The sequence below is a fragment of the Varanus komodoensis genome, unplaced genomic scaffold, assembly GCF_004798865.1.
Source record: "Varanus komodoensis strain SLA01 unplaced genomic scaffold, ASM479886v1 scaffold9, whole genome shotgun sequence".
In the NCBI taxonomy this organism is placed as follows: domain Eukaryota; kingdom Metazoa; phylum Chordata; class Lepidosauria; order Squamata; family Varanidae; genus Varanus; species Varanus komodoensis.
Window position 1 is genome coordinate 10,749,024 of NW_025336598.1, and position 26,960 is coordinate 10,775,983.

General features: G+C 40.9%; 1 protein-coding gene and 1 long non-coding RNA gene across 7 annotated transcripts in view; one reads left to right on the forward strand and one right to left on the reverse strand.

The window, feature by feature from the left end:
- LOC123017262 overlaps positions 1 to 26,960 on the forward strand; it is a 731,707-nt gene that overhangs the window by 558,792 nt on the left and 145,955 nt on the right. The window lies entirely within an intron of this gene.
- Positions 1 to 26,960, reverse strand: part of LCORL (ligand dependent nuclear receptor corepressor like) — a 94,962-nt gene that overhangs the window by 46,471 nt on the left and 21,531 nt on the right. For 3 of the 6 annotated variants that reach the window (XM_044418496.1, XM_044418497.1, XM_044418502.1), the window contains exons 2-4: positions 22,437 to 22,502; positions 5,718 to 5,797; positions 5,359 to 5,488 (exon numbers count right to left, since the gene is read on the reverse strand). In XM_044418496.1, the coding sequence (XP_044274431.1) occupies positions 5,359 to 5,488; positions 5,718 to 5,797; positions 22,437 to 22,502 (276 nt within the window). Of the gene's footprint in view, positions 1 to 268; positions 1,702 to 2,098; positions 2,314 to 5,358; positions 5,489 to 5,717; positions 5,798 to 22,436; positions 22,503 to 26,960 lie in introns of those variants that run through there. The other 3 variants (XM_044418499.1, XM_044418500.1, XM_044418501.1) reach the window with 3 other exon arrangements.

Sequence of the window (26,960 nt, forward strand, 5' to 3'; positions counted from 1 at the left end):
TACTGATTTGGTTATATTATTAGAAATATATCACAGATAGAAAATTATGAAATTATTGTAAGGGTAAAGTAACTCCAGTTTAATAGGTTAATAATTCATATTTGAACAACTTTTCTGCTATACTTTATTGGAAGGAGAAAAATCATTACCTTGGTAATAACAATTTAATTAATTTTATTAACTAAAACAATAACATTGCTTTGCTTAAACATCCATATCGTGGTTAAACTAAGTATCCTCAAAAAAAAAAAAAAATACTTAGACTAACAGCCTGGTTCACAGATGAAAAACTTAAAATACTGTCCTCTGTAGCTCATTCATCTTCATCTTGTTTGTTCATAATCTGGAAAAGAAAAGCAACCTTTCCTGCTTTATTGGGTCCCAAACGATTTCTCGATTTAGAATGAATGAGTCCAAAGTAAGAGAATATTCTTTCTACATCAGCAAAAGAAGGTACTGCTGTTAAAAGTGAAATCATTACTTCAACAGTCTCTAAATCCATGTGCTTAAGTGACTTCCACCAGTCCACTGCTGTGGCTTTCTTTAGAACATCTTCAGCAAACATATATTGCTTGAATGGTTCCCCCTTAGCTTTAAGTGTATTATATTCGGCATTATAGATAGATGATTGCTGGATATCCATGTCATAGCTAACATTTAAGGTTTGACCCTGGTACCAGATATTGACAATATTAGCAAGAAAATGAGCTGGAGATAGTGATTGTCCCATTTGTTTCTGTGATGCTGTCAGTGTGTGATTCTGGTTTTAAGTGCTCACTCAGTTCCTTCCAAATTTCAACAGCATCAGCAATAAAACAGCTGTTTTTCTGTATTTTGTCTAAATCTTCAGAAATGGGTTTCAGGATGCTCAACCTATGTTCAACATTTCTCTTAAGCCCAGTGTTGAGGATTCTGGCCATGACAGTGCCATATATTTTCTCTTGATTTTGTTCACAAAATGTCATCAGAATAGGCCAGTTCTTGATATGCTGCTCAAAACAGTCAGTTTCACCTAACATCTTGTGGAAGCATTAGCTTGGTTCCACCCATTCTTTTCAGAGCTTCTGCTGCAAAATGAAGGCTTTAACAATTTGGTTTTTACTTCTGGAACACTGAAGTTTTTCACTAGGAGGTTCAGTGCAAGAGTACTGCAACTATATGTTATTAGTATCATATTCCCTTCCTACTCTTCTAAATTTCTTTTCACCTTGAATACGTTTGCAGCATTGTCTGAGACCAAACTGCATACTAGACATTTGAATGTTTGTTCGCATGTTGTTATACCTCTTGCTATCAATTCTTGTAAGTATTCTGCTGTGCATGCGTTTTCTGATGTAACAATTGTTTTTGCAAGGAGGACATTCCCTTTTTCTGTTGTTATACAAGCACATACAACAGGGTTGTTGCGGACAGCACTCCACCCATCAAGATTTATGTAACAACTCTAGAGGGTAAAATTGCTAACCTACTGCTCCATTTCTGTGTTCTAAAACGTTATCCAGCAGTCTCCCTGCAACATCTGCTCTGTTGAGTGGATTGTATCCTGGTCTCAGTGATTGAACCATATTAATGAAGTGTGGGTTTTCAATCAGATGGAAAGAACAGTTGGGCAATTTTTTGCATCAATTAACTCTTTTTCTAATCTGTTGGCTGTTATCACAAACTTATCTATGGTGTTCCTGGATGGTTGGCTTTTTTCTTTCTTTTAGGTGATATACTGTGGATGCATGATGTATATGATGTGACTGAAACATTATCCTGGACAGATAACTCTGAAACTGTAGAACAGGAGGCTGGTGATCTTGATGGTGGATATTTTCCAGAATCTTTATGTTGATGATGGATTCCCCTAAACAAAAAAGTCAATGCTTGCTGTTATTTTCTTATTTATTCAATTTTCACTTATTTTGTATTATTCATATGCACTGCCACTCAGTACTGCCCAAAAAAGGAATATTTGCTTGTTTCAACCCTTTATTTATAACAACTTTATCAAATAACAGTAATATGCAGTAATAACAAATATAATTTTGCTCAAGCATGACAGTTCTTCAAGACAACCTTTAAGAAATATGATAAAATCAAAATGTTTACTAACCTGAAGATCTTGTCTGTTCAAACATGTTCCTTTTGTTGTCTTCATCACAGCACTTCTTATGAGGATGTTTCATTGGAGCCACCAGGCCTTGCATTTCTTTGTTGCAGTGTTTGCATTTTGCATACATGCCTGCCTTACCCGTAGGTAGAGGAACTTCATTAAAATATTCCCAAACAGGGTGTCTTTTACCGCCTGCTGCCAGTATAGGTTTTCTCCTCCGGGGAAAGAACAATATGATAAACCTCAGGCTATACACAAAAAGATCCAAAGACTTGTGGAATATTCTGCTCAAAAGGTTTCACTTTTAGTTTTACTGTTTGCTCATCCCCCTACACTTAGCTTCTTGTGCAGATCTATTCCACTCCCAACAATCTTCCTCTATGGATTGAATTTTTTGAAGCCTAGTGCTTAAGAGGTAAGGGGTTGATTCTGTGTACATAGATTTGCAAAGGAGCAATGGGATTAAGGTCTTTTTCTCAACTCTGTAGATTTTATAACATTTTTGCTGTGAAGAAGAGGCATGTGATCTTTGTAGACACAAATTCACAGTTCTGAGAACAGTAAAAACCTCTGTGATGATATCTTCTAGATAGAATAAATGCCCAATAGTCTTACAAAAAACCTCTGCAAGAGCATGCCATTGTGAATGGATTAATGCAATTTATTTACCCCAAAATTTAAACATTGCATGAATATACAGCCTCATGCAACATAATTAAAATGAATCCTTATTTCATGATGAATAACTTTTGGACTACAATAAATCTTAAACAGAAAACCAACTTTAGATAGATTTTTCTTCAAAAAAAAACCTTTTATTTTAAAGAACCTAATATAAATGTTAAAATACAATCTAAATAAACATCTAATTTAATTATTTTAAATTAAAATTGATTTTTATCAACCCTGATTCACTAATAGAACTATCCTGTTCTCAAGTCCTTCCAGTCAAGGGACTATAGAATTTGATGGAAACCCTATTAGACCAATGGAACTTTAGATACACAACTAGCAAGAAAGATATGTCAGTAGAACTCACTACCAGCAAAGTTCTTCCCCTGCAGAAGATTCGTTAGCAGTTATGTAAGAGCTCCTGGGGAGAAGCATACTTGCACTGTATAAAGCTAGATCACAGCCACACACCCATTAATGTTACAATTTTATACCAGCCCCCAACCTGGCATAAATTTTTCCTTCCCCTTATTTTGTGTACTTTGGCCACAAAACAATCAGCCTCCATAACATTCGAAAGAGATCACACTGTCAAAACACTCACATTGCCCCACCTACAAAAGAAGAAATAGTCACTTCAATCTCCCCTCCTTCCCATGAAGTCTGGTCTTATTGGTAATGTTTCCTCTGCATTCTCACTCCCTCACAAACACCTATTTTGTATTCAGGTTTAGAAACAGTGTTCTAGCTGTTGAATATTACTTTGTTATCCTCATTCTCTTTATCTCTCGTTGCCCGCCACAGACCATTTTCCTACAGGTACTTTTGACATCTTGTCCTCTGAACACCAGAAAGGAGGAAAACTTCATGAACAACAGTGACTATGACGCTCCCAACTCTTTTACTGAGGGATTCCCAAGGTTTTTGTTCGAAGCAAGCTATTGCATCCTGGCAAGTTCCATGGTATGGTGAAAATGTTTCTAATAGGAAGTTGGTACTGTAACTGGCACTCTTTCTACTATTCAGGGATCTACAGAATCCTGCTTAAGTGCCTGGCTGGCAACCCATTGTAAGTGTTTCTCTTTCAAGATACACCCTATTCTGTTGTTCAATAAGTATTTTGACTTTGCTGTATGTGTTATTTGTCACTAGTGATCTCTTTATTGTTTAGATTCCTTTCTCCCATTATATTTGGCTTCAGCAGGCCAAAATGGGACTCTGACAACTATTCGCAAGAAGCCTGATGTGGTCAGGGTTACTGGTCCTTCCTTTCTCTGCTCATATAGATTTCCTGGACTCTAAGAAGACAGGCATTTCAGGATGCACAAGTGGGATGGAAATATTTGCTAGGCCGTGTGACGCAGCCAAGGAGGATGGGCATGGAGGGAGAGGGACACAAAAGATGTTTGACCTTATATAAAACAGAAAATAGCAGGGAGAGTGAGCCAAAAGGGCTATGTGGCTCACACAAAAGCCAGGCTACTCCCACCATCCAAGAACTGGGTTACACTTTCCAACAGGGTGAAGTTATAGGTTCAAAAATGGGAACTCTCAGTATGTAAACATAAACTGCTCTACTGGTGGAACATAAGCTCTTCCACTGGGCTCTTCCTACATTCTGTGCTGCTGACAACTATGACTGGGAGTTGACACTGTGGACAGAAGGAAGGCAAATGCCCCATGATGTCTTTGAGTTCTATCTGCTGTGTGGCTCAGTTAACAGGGACATGTTCTGTGTTGTTTGCAGTTTGTGGCTGCCCTTGTTGCTTTGTCCTGGCCCTCCCTTCTGGCAGCTTAGCAAATGTCTTTCCCTCTCTTAGTGGATCTTCAACCCTCATTTCCATAGGTGTACATGCTTTCTGCAAGCTTCCTGATGTGGGTACAGGCTTTCCTGCCTTGCCTCTGTGTGCTGCATTCCAAAACAGTGCTTGTGAACTGCGTAAGTTATCTCAATCGTCTGCTTGTAAGACAGCTAAGTAATGACAGTAGCAGGACCATTACTATTTTATCATTAAGGTTAATTGGGAATAACATATATGTTGTGATACAGGAGGAGTGCTGAACAGGTTGAGTTCAATAGCTCCCTCTGTATGTGGACAGGGTTCTGATAATGCTGCTTGACATGCCATTTTTCCTCCATTTTTGGATTTTTCTAGTGGCACGTGTTTCCCTTTATATGTGCTGGACATGTATGTAATATAGAGTCATTCTATTGGAACAGCAACAGAGTATACTCCCTATGCCCCACCATCATATGTATAATTAGGGAACTCAAATTTAATAATATAATTCACTTTATATACTGTAAATCTACTTGTTTCCTTAAAGCTATCTGTGTGTGTGTATAAAAACAGCTTATCAATTTAAAAAGAAGCTTCCAAATAATTTAGAAAAATTTAGGAAGGTACACCTGGACAGACTGACAAATAGAAAATGAAATGAGTAACTTATGTCAAAAAATCCAAATTGACTACCCAACACGGATATGCCTGCATGTTCAAACCCAGGAGGAAGAAAGACTGGATTGATTATATCTAGAATGATCACTTCTCAACTTCATAATAACAACTGAAATAAAATAGTATTACCTTTCTTGCGAAAGAGTGCATTTAGGTAATTCTCTGCTTGGCACTCAATTTTATCAGTGTTGGACTGGCCCTGAGATGATAGTTCCTCTGTAGGCGTTGACTGCAAAGAACCAATAACTGCTGTATGATCCTAAAAGGTATAAAGAAAACCCACAAATCTAAATAAGCACTAAGGTGGAGGTGGGGTGGGGTAAAAAGTTGACAATGATTTTAAGTGGTCATCAAGCAAAAATTCCTTATATTATAAAAGTATGCATTCATCAGACATATATTTTTATACTGCCCAATAGTTTGAATTCAAATAAAAAATTGAAAAATATTTTAAAAGATCTTTTTAAGCAGTTTATGGCACTACTTACACTGACTGTTTCTTTATGTAAATTACAAAAGGAACATTTTTCGTCCATAGACCAGTCAGTCACTTCTTCTGGTTCACAGTCTAAGGGGGGGAAATTAAATGCAAATTGTAAACATAAAGTGTTAAAGCAACTTTTAATTCACTACTATAAATGCAAATTCCTGTGTTAAATGCAGCACTGTTTACTTGTATGAGAAAATAAAATTTTAGGTGCACCTGTAAGCATCAGAAAGATCACATATGAAAAGCACAAGTTCTTTTCATACTGATATATCAGGCTGGATCCAGAGTAAGGTAGCTGCAAATCAACATGAAAAATTTATTATGCCTACCTTTGATTTCAAATGGTTCCAAATAAGGCTCTGGATCCCACCCACTAATATGTAGCTTTTTCTTAATATGGGGATATGTGAAAATATATTTACTTTAAGCAACATTCTCTTTTTGTATAATTTTGATTGCATCTAGTAAGACCCACACTGTGTTTATTTATATTATTGATATATTACTTTTCCAAACATGACTTCTTAGACTTGGGGTCAGGGATCCATGCCTTTGCCTCCCTAAGTCAAGCTCACCACCAGTTTTCTGCAACACACCCATGATTTCCTCTCATCACCTCCTCCCACTCTATGTTCCCAATCATTCCTATCCTTGAGTTGCAAATGGTAGAGTAAAATTATGTATGCAATGTTAGGTGGTAGGCACAGCTGACCTCCGATTTGATTTCTTGCTGAGAGCTTAAAACAACAATATGTTCATGAAATCTACTCCCTAACCAATCCCTAGGAATTGTCTTTTAATCTATCATGCCTAGAAACTAGAAAGCAAGCAAGCAGGCAGGCAAGCAAGCAGTCAGCACAGCTATTTTCCAAGAACAGACCACATTCTTTAAACAACCCAGCAGTAGTGAGTTAGACAGAGGTATAGAGCCAAACCTCTGTTTAGTCTCCTTTCTGTTGCAGCAGCAGGCAGAAAGGCACAGCGTGTGTATGCAATTTAATCAACCTGTCTGTGTTTGTGAAGAGAAGGAGTATGAAAGTGTGGGGGAGGAGGGCAGACCTGCCAGCATTGCAGCTACAAGCCAACCAGCTTCACTCCAGACCATAGCAGACAGCAGCTTGAGCCAGAAGGTAAATTTCTGAATTATTTTCAAGGCTTACTTTGTGCTCAGAGCCATGTAATTCTTCTTCTGTTTTTAAAAGGCTCACTTAGAGCTTCGGTCTTACAACTATTATTAATTATTAATAATACCATTATTTCTTTTCTTAGGTGTTATAGTATGTTCTTGGCTCTGGATTTTGTTCTGGATTTTGTTCTCTTTTTAAAGAGGTTTTACATAGAATTCTGGGCTCCTTTCATTTGTTTTAAGGCTTGCACAGAGCTCAATATGATTTTTTTCAGACTTGTGTGGACTTTTTATTTTTTAAGCAACCCCCCTCAAAACAAAAACAAACCCCACACACTTTGGCTTTGTACCCCTGATATTTATGTTAATAAGCATGCCCCATTTCCATTTCCAGTGCAAGGGATTGTAAAGAGAAGTGGAATGTGTGATTTGTATGATGTTTTGCGTTCAGAAGCCTGCCTGTTTTGCTCTGACAATATTACTTTATCACCCTCCTCCACAAAAGACCCTTTCAGCCATGATATGACACTTCACCTGCCTCAGTTTACCTTTACTGCACTATACAGGTTGCTGGCTGTTGTGGATTCAAAAGACTACAGCTGGCTTTACCTCTGGTGACTTGCCCCCTCCAGGCTGAGTGGGCGTCAGTTGCCAATGCATGTTTTCAAAGTGATTCCATTGGCAGTAACTGTTGGAATAGTCTATCAAACAGTATTTGTTTCTTGCTTAGTACAATGGCTGGGGCTCTCGTGTTCAGCAACCTCTGAAACAATGAGAAGCCATGCCCTGCTGCTGCCAACCAGTCTTCCTCCCTTTTGTTTGTTTTATGTTGTGGCAGCTTTTGCAACTCCTCCCTCTCTGTTGCCCCTGGATGGGTGAGCCAGAACATATTGTGAGTAGCAGCCATCTGAGCTGATCAAATGCTATCTTTGGGGGATATGACCAATGCTTCACTATTCCTCTGCCCTACTTTGTCACGTCCACCCACAGGCAACATCTAATAGGTCCGGAATGCTGCTACTCAAAATGCAGATTTAAATACATTATTTTAAAGTAGCTGCCATAGTTCAGGCTTGCCTGGCTGGCTGCTGTTGGGGACCTACTTCTGTCTTTTGCCACTCATTTCATCTCCTCAGAGGTCAGAAACTTCTAAGTAGAGTTAAAAGCAGAAAGAATCAGCTAGAGGAAAGAAGAGCAGTACTTGTTGGGGAGCTGAGTTTTTTTTGGGGGGGAGGGGTTGATTATGAGAAAGGGGGGTTAGCCACAGAAGGGTGTGTGTGTGTGTGTGTGTGTGTGTGTGTGTGTGTAAGAAAACTGGGAAAGCAACTTGCCTTGAGTCCTATCAAAGTTAGCTGTGCCTCTTTGAAGAAGATATGATTTATGTATAAACATGTATTTATGCCACAGATTGAATTTCCAGAAAGGGCTAAGAAAGCCCCATCTAAAACTCCATCTAGAGTTGCTGCCCATCTGTGTAGACCAACTTTACACAACATGGTGCCCTACAGCTGTTTTGAAATGAAACATGTCAGCCAACATGGCAATAATGAGAAATGCCAGCAGTTATAGTCCCAAACATCTGAAGGGAATTGTGTTTCAGAGGACTAGAGAGGGAATCCTGACCTAGATGAACCAATAGTCTGATTCAGGCTTTTTTATCTTGATAAAACAGTTTCTATGATAAATGATAAAACAGTAAGAAAAAAACCCACAAAATGGTAAGGAAAGTTTTAAAATATTGATATAAATGTGAATAGATAATGGAAATGTATTTGTTAATTAAAAGGCATTAAAATATATGTGATCATACATGTGGTACACAGAACATTTAGGCAATATGGCTTTGCCAATACAGATCTCTTATCTTAAATTCTAACAACATGAACAATCATGCATAGCCCAGTTTGGAAAAGATATATCAAGTATTATATTCTTGTCATAAAATCTGGTACTGAAGCAGCCATCTTAATCTGATGAGACATATTGAACCTGAGTCACAATTTAATACCAGTAATCAAGGAATATTACATGGTTCTTGAAGTAAAGCCTATAAAAGTTGAAATAAAATGGCACCAAGCACAATGGAAACCTGCAAACAAACGACTGTATAACGTAACTTAAAAGAATCAGACTGTATGGTACATATTTTTAACTGCTTGGTTCAACAAGAACCCCTGAGTTAAAGAACTATTTAACCAGAACAAAAAAAAAATACTTTCATGAGATGGTAGAATATTTGGCAGACCCAAAACTATCTTTGGAGAGATGCAAGATACCTTGCTTATTTAAGAGCCTTTCCAAAGTAATATCAAGTCTGGTAGGGGAACAGGATGTTATAGGTTAAGCCAGTATTTTTTTATCAAATTATGGACCAGGTTGAAAGCATCAAACATGTCATGGATATACTGTAATGATTCTAAGGATGCTCTTCCAAATCTAGTCCTGTTTTCATTTCTATACTTTTCACTTATGATATTCTCTCCAAGTGAATCATCCCAGTGTTTGTCAGATCCAAACAAAATCGGATAAATTAAAATGCAATCTTCACAATGTAATATGAAATAGTCAGGTTGCTTACTTATAACTGTTATTCTCTGAGTGGTCATCTGTGGATTCACACATATGAATTGGTGCCTGTTATCAGGGAGATTTATTGGCTAACAGCATTTTGGCAGGAATCCTCTCTCACCTCAGTGTCTAGTATAAAAAGGAGGAGTTCCTGCTCACTTCCTCAGTTCAAATGAGACCAACAAGCTGGCCTTAGGACTGAAGAAGGACTATCAGGACTGAGACTAATGAAATCAATAGACTTCAATCAGAAAGAAAAAAACAGAGAGAAAAATATATTAGAAAGGAAAAATCATGACACTGAGTGGGGCTGGTGGGCTGGTTGTGTGAAGGGGCAGATGACCGTTCAAAGAATAACAATTAAAGGTAAGCAACCTGACTTTCTACTTTATAGTCTCTGTGCATCACACACACGGGTGACTAGCAAGCTTACCTCAACAATGACAGTGGGATGGCATCATCAGCGTAGGACAGAAGACTGCCCTCTCAAAGACACAGTCAGATCTGGCAAAGTTGTCAAATCTGTAGTGCCTAACAAAGGTCAAGGAATGGACAGGTTGCATTCCAGTAGAGCAAAGTTCAGAGAACCAAGATTTAGGGTGGATGCCAGGAATTACTTCCTGATGGTTAGGACCCCTAGGGTATGGAATGGGCTTCCACAGGAGGTGGTTGAAGCCCCAACAGTGAGGATGTTTAACGATAGGCTAGACATGCATATGGTAGGCATGTCATGAGACATGGAGCCAGCTGGAGCCAGGGGTCAGACTAGATGGCCCAGGAGGACCCTTCTGACTCACTCTGTTTTTATGTTTCTACAGAGGGTATACATTCAATCCAATATTACAATATTGGATTGTAATATTGAGAGCATCCACATGTCTGATCTTATCGACTCCCAAGCATGGAGGAAGACAAACAGTCCCAAAAGCAGGGAAAAACAGGTAAAATAAGGCCCACCCAAGGACTAGTCAGCATTGTCACCAGTCCCAGTCAGTGCCTTTGGCCTTGGTGCACCATCCTTTCATTGGGCTTAGGTTTAAAGAACTGGGTACAAAGACCTCTCCAGTGGAAAAAAGGTAAAAGATGCACCAAAGCACTTACATGGTCTTGTGGAAGGTGGATGCTGGAAGCCTATCATTTTTGCCATCATCCTTATCTTTTGTATGCTGTCCATGAATTTATTAGTCTTCTCATTGAGGTGCCTTTTCTCATTAAAGGGCAAATCTTCCCTCTGGGAGCAGTTCTCCTGTAGGAGACTAGATGAATGAAGCCAGGCATGTCGCCCGTGTGCTACCATGCTGATCATAGCCTTGGCTCCACAGTCCACTTGTCAAGCAGTATTGATCTGGATCCTTGAAAGACACATTGCCTCAGTCTGAGACATCCTGGCAAGGTCCCTTTTGCTGCTCTGGTAGGTGATTGCAAAGGGCACCCAACTTCTCCCAGAGGAAGAGCTGGCACCTCACTGTGATGGCCAGGTAGTTTGCCACCCGGAGTCCCACAGATGAGGAAGAGTAAATATACCTTCCCAAGGAATTCAGACAGAGACCTCTGTTGACAGGGGCTGAGTGGTTGTGACATTACCTCCCTTGAACTGACTCTACCATGATGGAGTTTGGCTTAGGGTACTGAAAAAAGAAGGTCAGATCTTTGTCCCACACCTTGTATATGTTGTTGAATCTTATTGAGGCTGGCAGCACTGATGAAGGGGCCATCCACAAATGCTGCATTGTCTGGAGGAGCATGGGTAAGAAGTGGATGGTCACCAGGATCGAGTCTTTGGAAAGGACAGCATCACATTTGATTTGATTTGATTTGATTTGATTTGGAACACTTATATGCCGCCCCATTCGCAAAAGCCTTGGGGCGCCTTCCAATACAAATAAATAACTATACAGATACATAAAAATCTGGAGACATCCTGGCATAAATATAAAATCAATAAATAAATTCAACAATTAAAACAATGTTTAAATAAAAAGGTCTTGGCCTGGCGCCGAAAAACAAATAATGACGGCGCCAGGTGGACCTCTCTGGGGAGCGCATTCCATAAGTGGGGCGCCACCGCAGAGAAGGCCCTCCTCCGGGTACTTGCCCTCCTAATATCTTTCACGGAGGGTTCCCAGAGAAGGGCCTCTGCTGCCGATCTCAAGGGGCAGGAGGGCAGATATGGACGCAAGCGCTACTTTAGATAACCAGGTCCCAAGCCGTTAAGGGCTTTATAGGTGATAACCAGCAGCTTGAGTTGGGCCTGGACTTCAATGGGGAGCCAATGAAGCTGACGGAGGACTGGGGTTATATGAGAACAACGCCCAGTCCCCATCAGCAACCTGGCAGCTCTATTTTGCACCAACTGAAGTATCCAGACCATCTTCAAGGGCAGCCCCACGTAGAGCGCGTTACAGAAGGCTAATCGGGAAGTTACCAATGCATGTGTCACTGTCGCCAGGCAATCGTTCTCCAGGTAGGGACGCAGCTGATGGATCAGCCAAAGCTGAAGGAAAGCGCTCTTCACCACCGCTGTCACCTGAGCTTCTAACGACAGCTCTGGGTCAAGCAGCACTCCCAAGCTGCAGACCCTGTACCTAAGAGGGAGTGCAACCCCAATCAGGACAAAGTCCAGGTCCCCTACCCCGAACCACCTACCAACAGGACCTCTGTCATATATGGGATATAACACCCTCTCTGGTTGCAACTGTCAAGCCAATCCCTCCAATTGTAATTGTGGCTGGAGTTGGCAGCAAAGAATGGCTAAGGCCTGGGCACTTGCTGAGGGTGGCACAGGCAAGGGCAAGGAAGAGGCTTCAGCTGCAGGCTCCAGTAGTTTGAAAACACTGCCCACCAAGAAAGAATCTAGAGTTCTGTGTGGTGGTGATCTGAACAGTGCTTTCTGGCTTGTTTAGAGAAAGCCATGCAGAGAGGGCACTAATTGACCTGGTGTTCCTCACCCAGACAGAGCAGACAAAGAGAATGTCTGTTGAGGGGAGTTGGCTATCAAATTGCACACATTTGAAAAATGCCACTTTTGATGCCATCAGTAATTTCGTGAATGGTAATATAACAAGAAAAGGGAGAGTACAGGCTAGTGGAAATGGAATGTATGGGAAGACAAAGAAGGGGGGGCGGGTTAGAGCTTTTTGTGCAAGGTAGGGAAAACTGGTTCAGAGAAATAAGGTGAGTTGAGAGATCATAAGACTGAGGCAGACAAACAGGGTCAATAGTAAGGAGAAAGAGAGTAGATAGGAAAAATGCCCAAAGCAGAGAAACAGAACAAAGAGGAACTTCCTGACGCATCAGAAGAAGAACTGAGGAACAGGCAGGACTTCCAACAACAGGCTCCAGGCAGGCACAGATCTCATATGTGTGATGCACAAAGAACATGAAGATGAACCTTTACAGCACCTTTAAAATCAACACACATGCAAGTGGCTCACTAGAAAATGAGATACTGTCTCTAGAAAATAAATTTTACAGTATATAATGGATATAGTTTATATATCCATTACTGACCTAATATCAATTCCAAATAACCCCCACCCCAAAGCCAACAAATTTCTTTGGTATATGAGCAAATTGACAATGTATGCGACATACACTCATATGGGACATAAATATGGCTGTGGTTATATATTTAATTAATGAACTTCAACTGAAAATCTAGATAACTAGATGGCTTATGATACAAGTTTACTCTAGAAAGTACATAATGCCACTACTGCTATTCAAGCTACATTATTTATGACAACTATTTTCTCATTGTGGCAAAGAGGAGTAATATTTGACTACTGATGACATAACCCCACAAGCACCCTCCAGGGATCAAAGCAGCAACCAATGTATGTGGAACCTGCTGTGTTCTGACACAGAGGAAAGCCAGAGAGGTCATGAGGGTGACCTGGAAAACACAGTATCCCTTTTGCAGCAGAAGTCTGGACAAGTGGCTGGGCCTGCAAATCCTTCCTCAGGAGGGAGATGAAAAAGCCTTGAAGAAATGTGACCAATAAATAAACCTGCTGTATTTATGGGCTAATGACTGCTGGGAAGACTGAATAAGACTACTGTTCAGCACTTGATGCCATGCTGCACCAACCACCATGCTTGCCACCATGCTGCTGCTGCATTTGAACTCTTTGGGGTCCAGGAGTTGGAACTCACCCTGCCTGCTGCCCCCTCACTGAGCTGCAACATGAGCGGCTGCAGCTGGAGCAGGGAGAGTCAGCACTGCCAATGACACCTGGCCGCTGGGGATGGGACTTCCACTGGGGACGGTCTTTTCTCCAGCACCCGCAAGGGACCTGAGAGAGGTGAGTCATAGAAGGTGAGTCTATGGCAGCAGCCATTCAGGTGGTGACAGGGAGTATTATGGTGGTGGGGGAGGCCATGCCCACCAAGGAGATGGGGGATGGGACAGATGCTTGCTATCTGTCTCCTCTTCTGGACCTTCTCCCAGACTAAGAATGCCTGATATCCATATCAGTCTACCCTGGGAACTCCTGGTGCTGTTAATTAATGCCAGGTCAGTCTGTAAAGTGCTATCATTCGCAATCAAATTGTGCATGAGAAGGCCGACCTGTTGTGCATTACTGAAACCTGGGTGGGAAAGGAGGGCGGGGTCCCTCCCTCCCAGGTATGCCCCCCTGGGTATTTGGCACAGCACCAGCACTGCCCAGAAGGCCAGGGAGTTGGTTTGGTGATAATCTTTAAAGATTCAACCTCTCTTGCCAGGCTTCCTTTCCTCCAACTGAAGGAATGTCTAGAGCAGGGGTCCTCAAACTTTTTCAACAGGGGGCCAGTTGAAAGGCGGTGGTGAGGCAGCAGGTGTGCGTGCACGGCAAGGCAGCATGGCGTGCATGGCGAGGTGGCGGATTGCTTGCTTGGAGATTGTTTTCTCCGAGCGAGTCCAAAACAATCTCTGAGCAAGCGAGGTGGCGGAGGAGAGCACAGGGAGTCCAAAACCTCTGAGATGGGCCAGATAAATGGGCATGGCAGGCCGGATCCAGCCCATGGGCCGTAGTTTGAGGACCCATGGTCTAGAGTGTCCATACTGCGTGCTGGGCTCTTGATATAGACTGGGGATTCTGTTAAAGTACAGCAGGGTAGGTGGTATGTTATCAGTCTCCCTGCCTCAGCTGACAGAGCTGTCTCATATCTGGTTTTGAGGTCCCCCAGGATGTTAGTCCTTGAGGACGTCAATTTCCATGCCGAGACTTCCTTATTTGGAGCAGCTGAGGACTTCAAGGCTGCCATGACAACCATGGGGCTGTCTCAGCATGTCACCGGCCCTACACATGAGAAAGGTCATACTCTGGACCTTGTTTTCTCAACAGGTGGTTCTGAAGTAACATCTATCCCATTGTCATGGTCAGAACATTACCTGTTTAAGTTTAGGGTGCTGCCTTCCTTTTCCCCTCTGCAAGGGTGGAGGATCGATTCAAATGATCCGCCCTGATGGCTCCTGAAGGTTTCCAAAGGGCTCTAGGGAATTATCTTACTGATATGGTGGGTGCTCTTGCAGATGCCCATGTTTCCTTAAGGAATAGGGCTATGGCACAGGCAATCAACAGGACTGCACCCAGGTGCCCTCTCCCCTCCTGCCAAGTCCATGCAGCACCCTGGTATAGTAATAATCTGAGGGCAATGAAGCAGGAAGGGAGATGGCTAGAGTGCAGGTGGAGGAGATCTTGTGTTAAGTCCAACTGAACACGTTTAAGGACTCACTATTGAACCTATTCTGTGCCACTATAGCAGGCAAAGCATGACTTCTTTGCCTCCTCACAAGGCTGTCCAAGCGGAGTTATTTTGGGTGATCCAGGGCCTCTTACAAGCTGGTTTGCCAGATGAGACCCCAGAGCCCTCAATGGCTTGCTATGACGAATTGCACAGCATTTTGAGGGGAAAATTGCTCAGATTTTTTCTATTCATCAATCTTTCTTTCTTTCTTTCTTTATTTATTTTCCGATTTATATCCTGCCCTTTTCCTACAAAGGGCTCAAGGCAACTTACATCATTCTCCTCCTCCATCTTATCCCCACAACAACAACCCTGTGAGGTAGGTTGGGCTGAGAGTCTGTGATTGGCCCAAACTCCCCCAGTTGGCTCCATGGCAAGCAGGGACTAGAACCCAGATCGCCTGAGTCCCAGTCCCAGCTCTTAACCACTACAGCACACTGGCTCTCAAGTCCCATCTTTAGAAGTGTCCAGTCCACTGTCTTACATGTCATCATTGGATGAGTTTCTATGAATGGGCATTGTATTCTTGCTGGTGCTTTCTTAAACAGGGTGTTTCGTCTTGCAGAACAGCAAGGCAAGATATGCTTACATTTTATATGAACTGTCATTAAACACAAACAATATGATTTCTGCAGGTCTACCACTGCCTATCTATTGCTTGCTATCTATTGGGGAGCAAGCACACACATTTATACCTAAGACACTCATGTATACATTCCTAATATATGGTATGTTTTGCTCAAGGAATTGAAAGACAGATTATCAGTTTCCCAATCTCCTATGGATTGTTAATTATTGAGATCCATATTATCTATATACCCTAAATATATCTATTATAGGTCAATGTATAAGTGCATGATTTTAGATTTGATCGCCCTGCTATGGGAATATCACTGTTTCTTCAGGTTCAGAAGATTTTCCCTAACAGCAGCTAAACCACAATGCCAAATCCACCTTTGCTATTCTCTTGGTATTCCTACCATACATCCATAGTCTTCCAAACAGCTAATCCAGTGTTATGTTCTCACTCTTTTGTGAAAACTTGGGACTGCAACAAGGGCAGTTTTGTATTTCCTAATACAAAATAATCTAGTATAAAAACCAAACTATAAATCCAGGAACCTACCATTTTTGACTGGCAATGCTATAGTGGTCCTCCTCTTTACCAACCCCCTGCCCCCAGTCTTTCCTGAGAGAAACATTTAGGGACAGCATGCTTTTGGGAGAAGCCCCAACTGCCTTTGAACAGCATCCCCTGCCCCAACACTTCCTAATAGAAAAGCCAGAAGAGTACTGGTCAGTTGTGCCTGGAAAGTTGTCAAGCAGTGTCACCCAATGTACCATCTGCTGACTTCTCTCAGCAGACAGGTTAAGGGAGCAGGCAACACTGGTCAGAAGTGCCTTGAGTGCCTTTAAACATCACCATTCTATCAGCCTTTTCCAATGGAAAAGCCAGAGAAAGAGTTGCTAATTGGGTACTGCTACTCAAGGTCTCCTGAGATACCACCAGGCAGTATTAGCCAACCTTTTCCACCCACCTTTTTGGCTCTGGAACAGTAAGAAGAGCTTTGTCACTCTGGAGCTCCCAGTGACAAAGCTCTTCTGAAGCCTCAGCAAGAAAGTTGCTATTCACCTATCATAAATTGGAGCCTGATACTAGTAATGGGCTGGGTGACAGCAAACAAACTGAAGCTTAATCCAACTTAGACAGGAATGTTTTTGCTCAGGTGAAAAGGTGTATCAAGGAAAAGGCATTCAAACTGTACTGAATGGGCTTACACTCCCTCTGAAGTCTCAAGCTTGCACTTTGGATATACTTTTGGACTCAGACCTTAATCTGGATGTCTAAGCCATGGGTTCTCAAACTATGGCCCAGGGGCCGGATCTGGCCCACTATGCCCATTTGGACCTGCCGCGAGCACCTGCCACTGCCCACCTCGCCCCACATGCAGGGAGGCAGTTGTTTGCTCGCTCTGAGAAAATGATCTCCAAGTGAGCAAGCTGCTGCCTCGTGCACCCGCCTCACGGCACATATACGCCCCTGCCTCACCTCCCATCCCAATGTGCACCCACCCGCACCTCACCTCACCTCCACCTCAGCGCACACGCCACCCCTGCCCCCTCACTGGCCCACGCACACCACTGGCACCAACTTTCCGGCCCGCACCCAGCACCGGCACCTTTCAACTGGCCCCCTGGTGAAAAAGTTTGAGGGCCCCTGGTCTAGGCAATAGCCAGGAGTACATCTGCCAAGCTGAGGATAGTGTGCCAACTGTGTCAATTTCTTATAGATGTCTGGTCTGGCCATAGTCATGCTCACTTTTGTTATATCTTGTTTGGACTACTGTAACATATTCTACATGAGAAAATACTTCAGAAATCACTACAGAAAGTTCAGTTTGTCCAGAATGTTGTGGACTGGGGCTGGTCACAGAGACAATGCAAGTTGTCTGCTACAACAGCTCTGTTGAGAACCAGCTTGCTTCTGGACAAAATTAAAAGTGTTGGTTATGTTTGAATTCCTAACATTTCAGGTCACCTGAAAAGTGTCTTTTCCCATACAAGGTTGATTCTTAAGATCTGCATTTCTTTAGAGACTATTACCTTCCAAGGTACTTTTGCAGGACTCCAAGGAAGAGTCTTTTCAATGGCTGCTGTCAAACTGCCCAGAACTCCTTTCCATGTATTTACTTCCTCTTTCTATCTTTCTACTGGCAGACAAAGGGTGCTTTATTGTAGAAGATCCTCAAACTAAAATGGGTCCAGATGGTTCGGGTGCTGTTCTTAATCATGTATTTTTCTGCAACCGTTATGCTTTTGCTGTATTTTAATGTATTGTTTATACATGTAAATTGTTTCTGAAAGTCACATTCAGTGGTTTGCTGCTGTTGTGGTAGAAAGGCAGGTTACAGGTTAAATAAGTAAAATACTCGCCAGAAGATGGTGCTATGCCTACTCTGACAAATGGTTTTATCAAAAACTGTAGACAACAAGCTAAGAAAGATATATCACATCATAATATTCATAAGTTACACAAAAAATAAGTAAGAACCAAGAGCAAAAAATTCAAACCAGCAAATGCAGAAAACTTGCTGAATAAAAAAAGCTTTGAACATGACCCGGAATGACATAAGACACAATCCAAACAGACATCCTTTGGCAATTATTCCAAAGTCAATGCATTTTCTGAGAAGTTGTTCTTATCTAATGCATCTCACATATTGGCAGGACATGTATGAGGGTCTTTTAATTAGCTCAAGAAGTAGATAAGTTGTTATGGCAGGAGACAGTCCATCAAATGCCCCAGTCCTAAGTATTTAAGGCGTTGAAAAGGAAGCATGCGGAACTTGCAACATTTTACAGTGCAAAGTATTCCCTGTTCAAATTTTCAGGCACTGCCTTCCAGTTTGCATCACCGCAATTTAATTTTTTTCTCAAAACTTTCATTCTCTGTGCTTGTTTATTTATAAAATTTGTATGCCATCCAATTACTAACATCTCTGTCAGTTTTAGCGGGTGGAGCTGAGACTTCATATTTTTCTTATTTCTGCAAATCTCTGATATAAGGACTGGTGCTTAAAAAACTGAGATAACTGTTTGTATATAAAAACCTGCAACAAAATCTGCAACAAAACTAGCTACCCTGCCTTCTTACAACTCCATTTTATTCCCTTCCTGATGGCTTTCCATTCCCATTCATAATGATCAAACCTGAATGGCCACCAGGCATGCTCAGTCCTCATGGGATTTTCTTGGGGTGTTCTCTCTTCCCCAGTGTTTTTTAAAAGTTTGGTCTGCGTGCAGAATTTCAGAAAGGAGTTAAAATCCTAAACTCAATTGAGAGAAATATCAGAGAGGATATCCATTTCTCCACTGATAATCAATCTATGTTTGGAACCTGTGGCATGTGTGATCTGACAAAGTACTAATATTCACAAACATGTGCATAATTGTTTAGTATTTACACATACTCTTTATCTTACTGTTTATCTTGAAATTCCAGTCCTCTGGATTTGAGGCAGACAATAATTTCAGCTATTTGTCTAGCATTCTATTTATTGGTCAAATCTGATGCAATGTTGATTGGAGATAGTACACTATGGCGTATACTATCTAAATGGCAATTTAGACTTTGCCCTTATTTGGGAATACTTATTCTTAGAGATCTCAAATTATAAAGCTAAATTTAAGTAAACTGATTAATGATATATTTATGGAACATTGATAGACAGGCTTCTTTAAAACCAAGTTTACTGGACATAGTAAATATGCTTAATACTGTTTGGTTTTTATTTCCTACCCCTCTTTTTATACCAGACTAATATTACCAAAAAGTAACATTTTGTTTTGTAAATTCATACAGGGCTCCATTCCACCACAAATATCTTTGAAAAGGATGCAAGAGGATGCTTTGGTCTCCCCCGCACTCCCATAAACAGTTTTGCAATCTTCATACTTAGATCATCTTCTCAAACGGAATGCATTGGGTTCTTGGTATATTAAAGCAGACAGGGCATATTATATAGTTATGGCAGTGAGAGAGATGTGATGCCAATTTCACATTATAATTTGTTATATCTTTACACACAAAATTATCTCTGTGGAGAAAACTCAGATTTAAGGACTGGAAAGAAAACATTAGTGTAACAGACTTGGATAGGTGACCAGATCTTTACTTCGTGCACTAAATATGATTTGTCAACTACAACTGAATGGCAATATGTACAACTGAAACATCAGTTAGAATCTAGGTTTGGCCCTGATGCTTTTGCATTATTAGTAGAATTATCAACCAAGGCTGAACAGGTATACAGGCTAATAATCCATGTTTATAAATATTATCAGTGAATAAATACATGGTCTTGAGCAAGAATCGAATAAGTAATCTTAAAATTTGCCCAAGCAGAGTACTTCAGTTATTAGGAGGTTAAGAAATAAAATAACTAATGATTATTGGCATTTATCTCACAAGGGGTAATGAATCCTAGGTTATATTTAATTCACCAAAAACTGATGTTTGGGGTACATTTCATTCCTGTGATAAAGGTTTATAAAAACTGCCCAACAGCTGGAAGTATAATGCAGCTAATGCTTCTCTCAAGTTTTGGCAATGGCCGCTCAAAAGCTCAAGTGCTGCTTCTTTTTGATATATTATGGATAAATTTTGTGTTGGAAAAGTTATTTAATATTTACAGATACGTCTCTACTATCTATGCTTCTTTTGGAAATTAATACAAGGTCAACATAAATGGATCTTCCATTTGACAACTGAAAGACTAATATTACAATATTGGAAGGGCAAATGGCCATCTTTGATAACACCTTGGGTTGAGGACTTGATGATACTTTTAATATGTTGCTACACATAACATTTATAGGGTCCATGGTACAGACGTATCCACTGTAATAAGTAACTTAAATTTCATGCAAGAAAACCAGTACTTTATTATTTGATTTTTGAAACTCACAATTAAAATTTGTAAAATACAGATGAATTCAGATGTGATACAGCTGCTGACCTTGTTTAGATTAATGCATAAAGACTTACAGTACATACACAGTCATGGCCATGCATGGTGCCTCCACCCACACCACCCTGCTAACTGTGATTAATCAGCAAAGTCTAACAAGAGCTCTACTTGTGTTCACTTGAACAGGCACAGGAGATTCTGCCTGATTAGAAATCCAATGATAAATACTCCACAATCCCAAGGAATGTTCTGCTTGGGTTAAAGTGAATGCAACATGGCAAGGTCTGAACTGGTGGGGGCAAGACCAGTGAATGGTCTTGATTCACTGACCTGCTTTAAATCTTCAATTGTCACCTGAACATCTGAGCAAGACTTCTGTTAATGTGATATCCAACTAGAATCAGATGTAAACAACAGTATCCATACAATGTGTAGTAAACCTGTTGACAACTCCTTCTAGCCATGAAACCCACAAAGTAACAGGCCCCATAATCACTTCAAATAACTACATTAGAGAACTCCATATAAACATTAAACCACCAGGGAAGGATAGTCAGAAGAGGTCATGCTAACAGCTGTGCTCTCTCTTGAATTCAGAAATTAACTACCGCTTCAACAGGATTGCCAGGCCAAGTCGCATAAACTGCCAGGAAACCATCTTGATCCACCAGTCTCTAGATCATTTGAGCACCTCCCTCAGCAAGAGGTTAAAAGCCAAGTAAATCTAAACCCTTCCAATAATGGAAGTCCCAAGACTACCACAGAAGCCATGAAGTTCCAAACTACAAGTTCAAGTAACTTGCAAGGCTGTCTGAGCCAGCTCAGACAGGAAGATTGGTAGATAACAGAATCAACTATATACCATCAGAATCCCATTTTTGTCTCTTGATACCCACTTTTAAGATAATTTAAAATTAGGCAAATACTAGATGAGACACTCGGCAAGAGTGTGATGATAAACCTGTGAAACCTGAACTCCAAAACTAGGCTGCCACACCAAAGAAAACTCTCATGTTTGGATCTGAGATTTATTTCAGTCCCTCATTGAATGTGGCCTCTCAGAAAAAAAATATTTGGGTCATGGCAGCTTTATAACACCTAAAGGGGTAAGTCATAGTTTTGCACAGTGCTTATATTCCTTCTACTGCTGCTTGCTATCATTACATATCCCTGTACATAGAATGTGAAGGAGAAAGATGCTATCTCCCTGACTTTCCTGTGTACTGGAAGTTTTCTTTCACCCAGGGGTAAGCACTGAAAGAAGTGGCCTCCTTCTGAACACCTTTAAGTCATATAATCCAAGGAAAAAGTACTGCTTATCTCTGCTTACTATGTAATCTGACAGAGTTCCGCAAAACATCTTTTTTCCTTTTTCAAAATGTAAAGGTTTTGGAGAAATATTTTGGGGGGGAAAGGTGTTTTCTAACAGGAGTTAGAAAAGCAAGACTTTATTCTGCTTTGACAGTAGATGGTGCACAATCATTCTGTTGTTCCGTTTAAAAAATGATAAGAAATGTGTTTACAACGAATCTCTGAAAGTTTCTGAAAGATAGACAATTTTCCAGACCAACTCCCCCCCCCCACCAAAATATGAAAGATACTTAGTTAATTCAGGAACTTCACAATAAGTCTGTTGCAAATGCATGATATTTTGGACAAATGCTTATAGAGATGAGAACAAAGAGGACCCTGCAATTAAGACCTATGGAAAAAAGTATTTACAGCAAAATGTTCCAGCAAAATTCTTGAAGTGTTCAGAAAGTGCTTTAAAATGTCATATAATTTAAAAACTAGCTTTCATAAATTTCAAAAAACTGTTTACCTTCAAATAAACTGAGGTCTCTTCGTAGCCTTGGTCCATAAAGTCCTTCTAAAATACTTTCAAAACCTGATCAAAACAAAAATTAAAATGTTTTAGAATAGCACAAGCTACTAAGCAGTTTTATATATGTAGCAGTTGAAAAAGCAAATAAATACACTTGGGGATATTTCCACAGTGAGAACAAAACCTCTGCTTCACTTCTGGTATTTAGTGGCCCAAATCATCATAATCTGAATTCTGTACAGGAATAAAATTGCGTTCAGGTGCAAAGATGCAATACCTTCATGCCAGGGGGATTGCTATTTACAAACTCTGACTCTACATAAAGACAAGGATTAGGTTCACACAACATGACAACCCACTGTGTTTTATAAGCCATGGTAGATGAGTGAGTCATGCAAGCCCACAGGTTTGGGTTAAGTATGTTAAACAAGCCATCCTAGAAACCAGTAACATATATGGTTTGACCCACAATGGGTTATCATGTTGTCCAAATTCAGATGACATGACCTTTATCATAAGCCAACAGAAACTGCAGTAAAACTGCTTGGCAAGAATGCCAATCCCATCCCCTTGCTGCCCTTGCCAAGTGGCTAGCAGATGACCACCATTGCTAGCTGCTCCAAAACTGCACAGGCAGCTCTTGGGGGCAGCTTGCAGATACTTAAAGTCCTTCCTGTTGCAAGCCCTTTTGATGCACTTAAAAAAATCTTCCAATCACAGAAGAACATTTTGGCTCAGCTAATTTTAACATTTGCAAAGTTGTTGAAAAATGATTATTGCCACTCCTGCACAATTACAGATGACCTCAGGAACATCACTGGGAAATAGGTGCATGGGTTCTCAAACTACGGCCCGCGGGACGGATCCAGCCTGCCATGGCCATCCATCCGGCCCACGCCACCGTTCGCTGCCCACATGCGTGCTTGCTGCATGGGCGGTGGCTTGCTTACTTGGAGATGGTCTCCAAGAGAGCAGGCTGCCGCCTGCCTCCCGTACGTGCATGGCGCTGCCTTGCAGCGCGGGCAGGGAAGTGGTGGCTTGCTCACTCAGAGATGGTTTTGGACTCGCTGGGAGATCTCCGAATGAGCGAGCCACCGCCGCGCGTGCCCGGTGCCGCCTCACAACGTCACCTCACTGGCCTGCGATGGTCACCACAGCCTTTCAACTGGCCCCCTATTGAAAAAGTCTGAGGACCGCTGTTATAGTGAATTGAGACATGTCTATGAAAATGGCAGTGCAAGTAGGACTTGGCTCATACAATCCACCATTAACCCTAAATATCTGATTTATATTCATGTCACATCAATTGTGAGACATGAGCTGCATCACATCTATGATGCCTATCAGGTCTGTATATAAAGTGAACCACTGGTTGTTTTTATTCATTATATTTACACTCCACCTTTTATCCTTTCAAGTTTCTCAACAGCTTATATAATTCGCTTCCTCCTCTTATTATCCTCACAATAATAATCATATGAGTAAGGTTGGGCTGGAAGTCAGTGACTGGCCCAAAATCACCCAGTGAGCTCCAGAACCCAGACTGCTCGAGTCCCAATCAATCTCTTAACCACTGCACCACGCTGACTTGCACTGAATGTCTTGCGCCTTTGTTGCCATGCTGTGAGAGAAGAGTCCAAGCTCTCCAAGCACTGCCATGCTACTTGTTTTAATTTCAGCCGAAGCTGAAATACCACAGCATGAGAGATATGGAAATAATTCTTCCTATGTTTGTTCCTACAGGTCATCCCACAGCAGCTAATATTATAGAGGAAAGAATAAGGCCAGATCTTTATCCAGTCCTCTGCTAATTCAATTTGGCACAGGGAAGTCAGGAAAGGTGACAGGACCAGGAAAGAATTGGTACTCTCCTAAGTTGTCCTGACCTGCCAGGTAGTACCATGGTTATTCAAAAAAACAAAATACCTTCGTACTACATATTTTTAACTTCTGCCTTAATTTCCTTTATTTTTACCTACCCATTCTCTACATGAAAACACGTAATGAATCTAATATATTAAAAATCTAAGATAAAAAGTCAGCACCCTTCCTAGATGAAATATTCAGAATTTTGAAAGTGTCATGGTCACTACAATAAAATGTCTGCTATGCTATAGGATGCCCATTCACAAAATGGCTGATGTAGGCAGGAAAAAATGCACTCATTTCACAGAAAGGCAAGGTGATATGGTTAAAAGCCAAGCAAGTTTCCCAAGAGTCTAAAATCAGGCAGAGGCGGGCTCAGAGCTTGCAATACCCTTCTGAACCAACAGTTTTATTCAAGATCAGCCCAAAAACGTCCTCATTCCATATCCCCAATACATGAACTACATCCTAATAACTTTTTCCTATTAGTTATCACCCCCCACAATGTCACACATGCATGCGCACACACAACACAAACTTACATGGACATTTTCTGCAGGACTAACCTCTTTCATTCTCTGCAACCCACCTCAGCCCTGCTCTCCTCACTTCTACCTTACCACCAGCCCAATCCTGCTTGTTTTGTCTTTTCACTCCACTGGAACATTCATGATTGCACTCACCATCACTCCAAGTCCCCCACACTTAGGCAGCTGCACCAATATGCTCCATGCCTCCCCACCTTTTTTTTTAAGGGGTATAGGCAGCCAAAAATAGTACAAAATGAAGTACTGGTCTTCAGCCACCCACCATCTTCGTTCCTAAAAATGCTTCTGAGTCTACATCCCCCAACCAAATGTAACTGGGAAAAATATATATTGTAAAAAAGCTTTTCATAACATTTCTACTAACATTCAAGAAAGACAAAGAAAATATGTAAATATTGTAAATATGAAAATAGAGTATATGTTAAACTATAAAATGAAAAAGAAACTAAGACCACTCCACTATGTAAGAGGTAAGTAAAAGACACAAACCAAAATTTGGCGCAGAAGCAAACCACTGAACTAAGATTTTTAAAAAAAAATAAATGTGGTGAGGGCAAATTGAGTCATTTTTGCATATTTGCATAATAATGAGTTATTTAATTTGCATTATTTGTAACACTACTCACACAATTTGGAATATGTTTGCAAAAAATACAAATGCAAATACAAATACAAATTAATGAGCAGTCATGTCTCTGCAATTACACTATCTTCCTTCAGTAATTCTTTCACTCCTGTGTTGTCTAACTGTCCACCACTGCCTTACTAGTTTCTGCTTCTGACATATTTAAGTAAATGTTTAAGCAGTATGTTTTTATACCTTCCTTGCTTTACTTGTTAACCACACTGGCCTCTTCCTTGTTGCTAATTCTCCCAAGTCTGCAAAATATGTTGAGGGACAATTCTCTCATGATATGGGCTGAATCCTCAACCTCAGGCAGCAGAATGGGAGCTGTGCTGGGCTGACAAAGATTTACCAAGCCATAAAGGCTCTCTGCTGCTGGGTTCCTGAAGCAGGGTGGCAACACTAGCAGCAGTTCCAGAAAGTACAATCAACCCTACCTGCCTACTGCAACAAATTATTTAGCCGGGCAATAACTGGGCAAATGAGACAAACAATGGTGGAGGTACCTGTCCACTGTTTCATCCTAAGCACCCTTTCAGAGAAAGCCAAAGAGCAGAAAAGCTCTTGGAGAGCAACTCAGACTCAAATGTGTAGCTGAAGTAATGTGCTTGTAGGCAATCTGCTAGGATAGCTCTTCTCTGGACCATCCATTTATTCTCTGGGACAGCTGCTTGATGTTCAGTTCAGGAAGAAATGCCCTGAGGCATCTCTTGACAATGCCTGCCCTGAGGAAGGGTCCTCTTGGAACCAGGCATTTGAAGCTGGGCAGGGAATGCTCTTTTGGAGAGCCTACAGTCTGGCTTGCTATGCAGGGTTACTCAAAACTTTAAAGCCCTATGGGGAAAGTAAACGTGAATGTAAGTCTTTCTTACGGAAATAAATCAATTTGGGCTAAATTATGCCCTAAAACTGGGATCTATGATACAGCACATGCAAGTACCAGTATCAGATGACACCAGTGGAGGAATCCCCAATGTAGCACATGCAAAACTTTTATTTTTTGTAGAAATTTTATATACATACACAGATGTCAATATATCCATAGCAAAGTTTACATATAACTCTCTAGCAATTATACAAATGCTTCCACAAAATTGGACCAAGTATTAAAATGAGCAACCATTTAAGATGATAACTATATGCTGCTCATTCAAATGTTGAAAGCATTGTAAGGTCCTTAATCCATTGTATTATGAGAGGTATTTATCCTTCTAATTTTTAATATCAGCCAAAAGGGTGTGGAAGAGCCTTTTACACTGACCATTTGTTAATTTCCATGAAGCAGGTAAATAATTTAAAGAATGTGTAGATTATTAATACTTCAAATAATATATTGTTCTAGTACAACATTCATCTCCTTAATAACACCCCCCCAAAAAAAAAACACATTACTGAACTTTGTCAAAACACATGCTTAGAAATTGTAAGTTTTCTTGCATGGCTGGCAATTAGCCAAATTAAACAATTAGTTATTAAAGATCT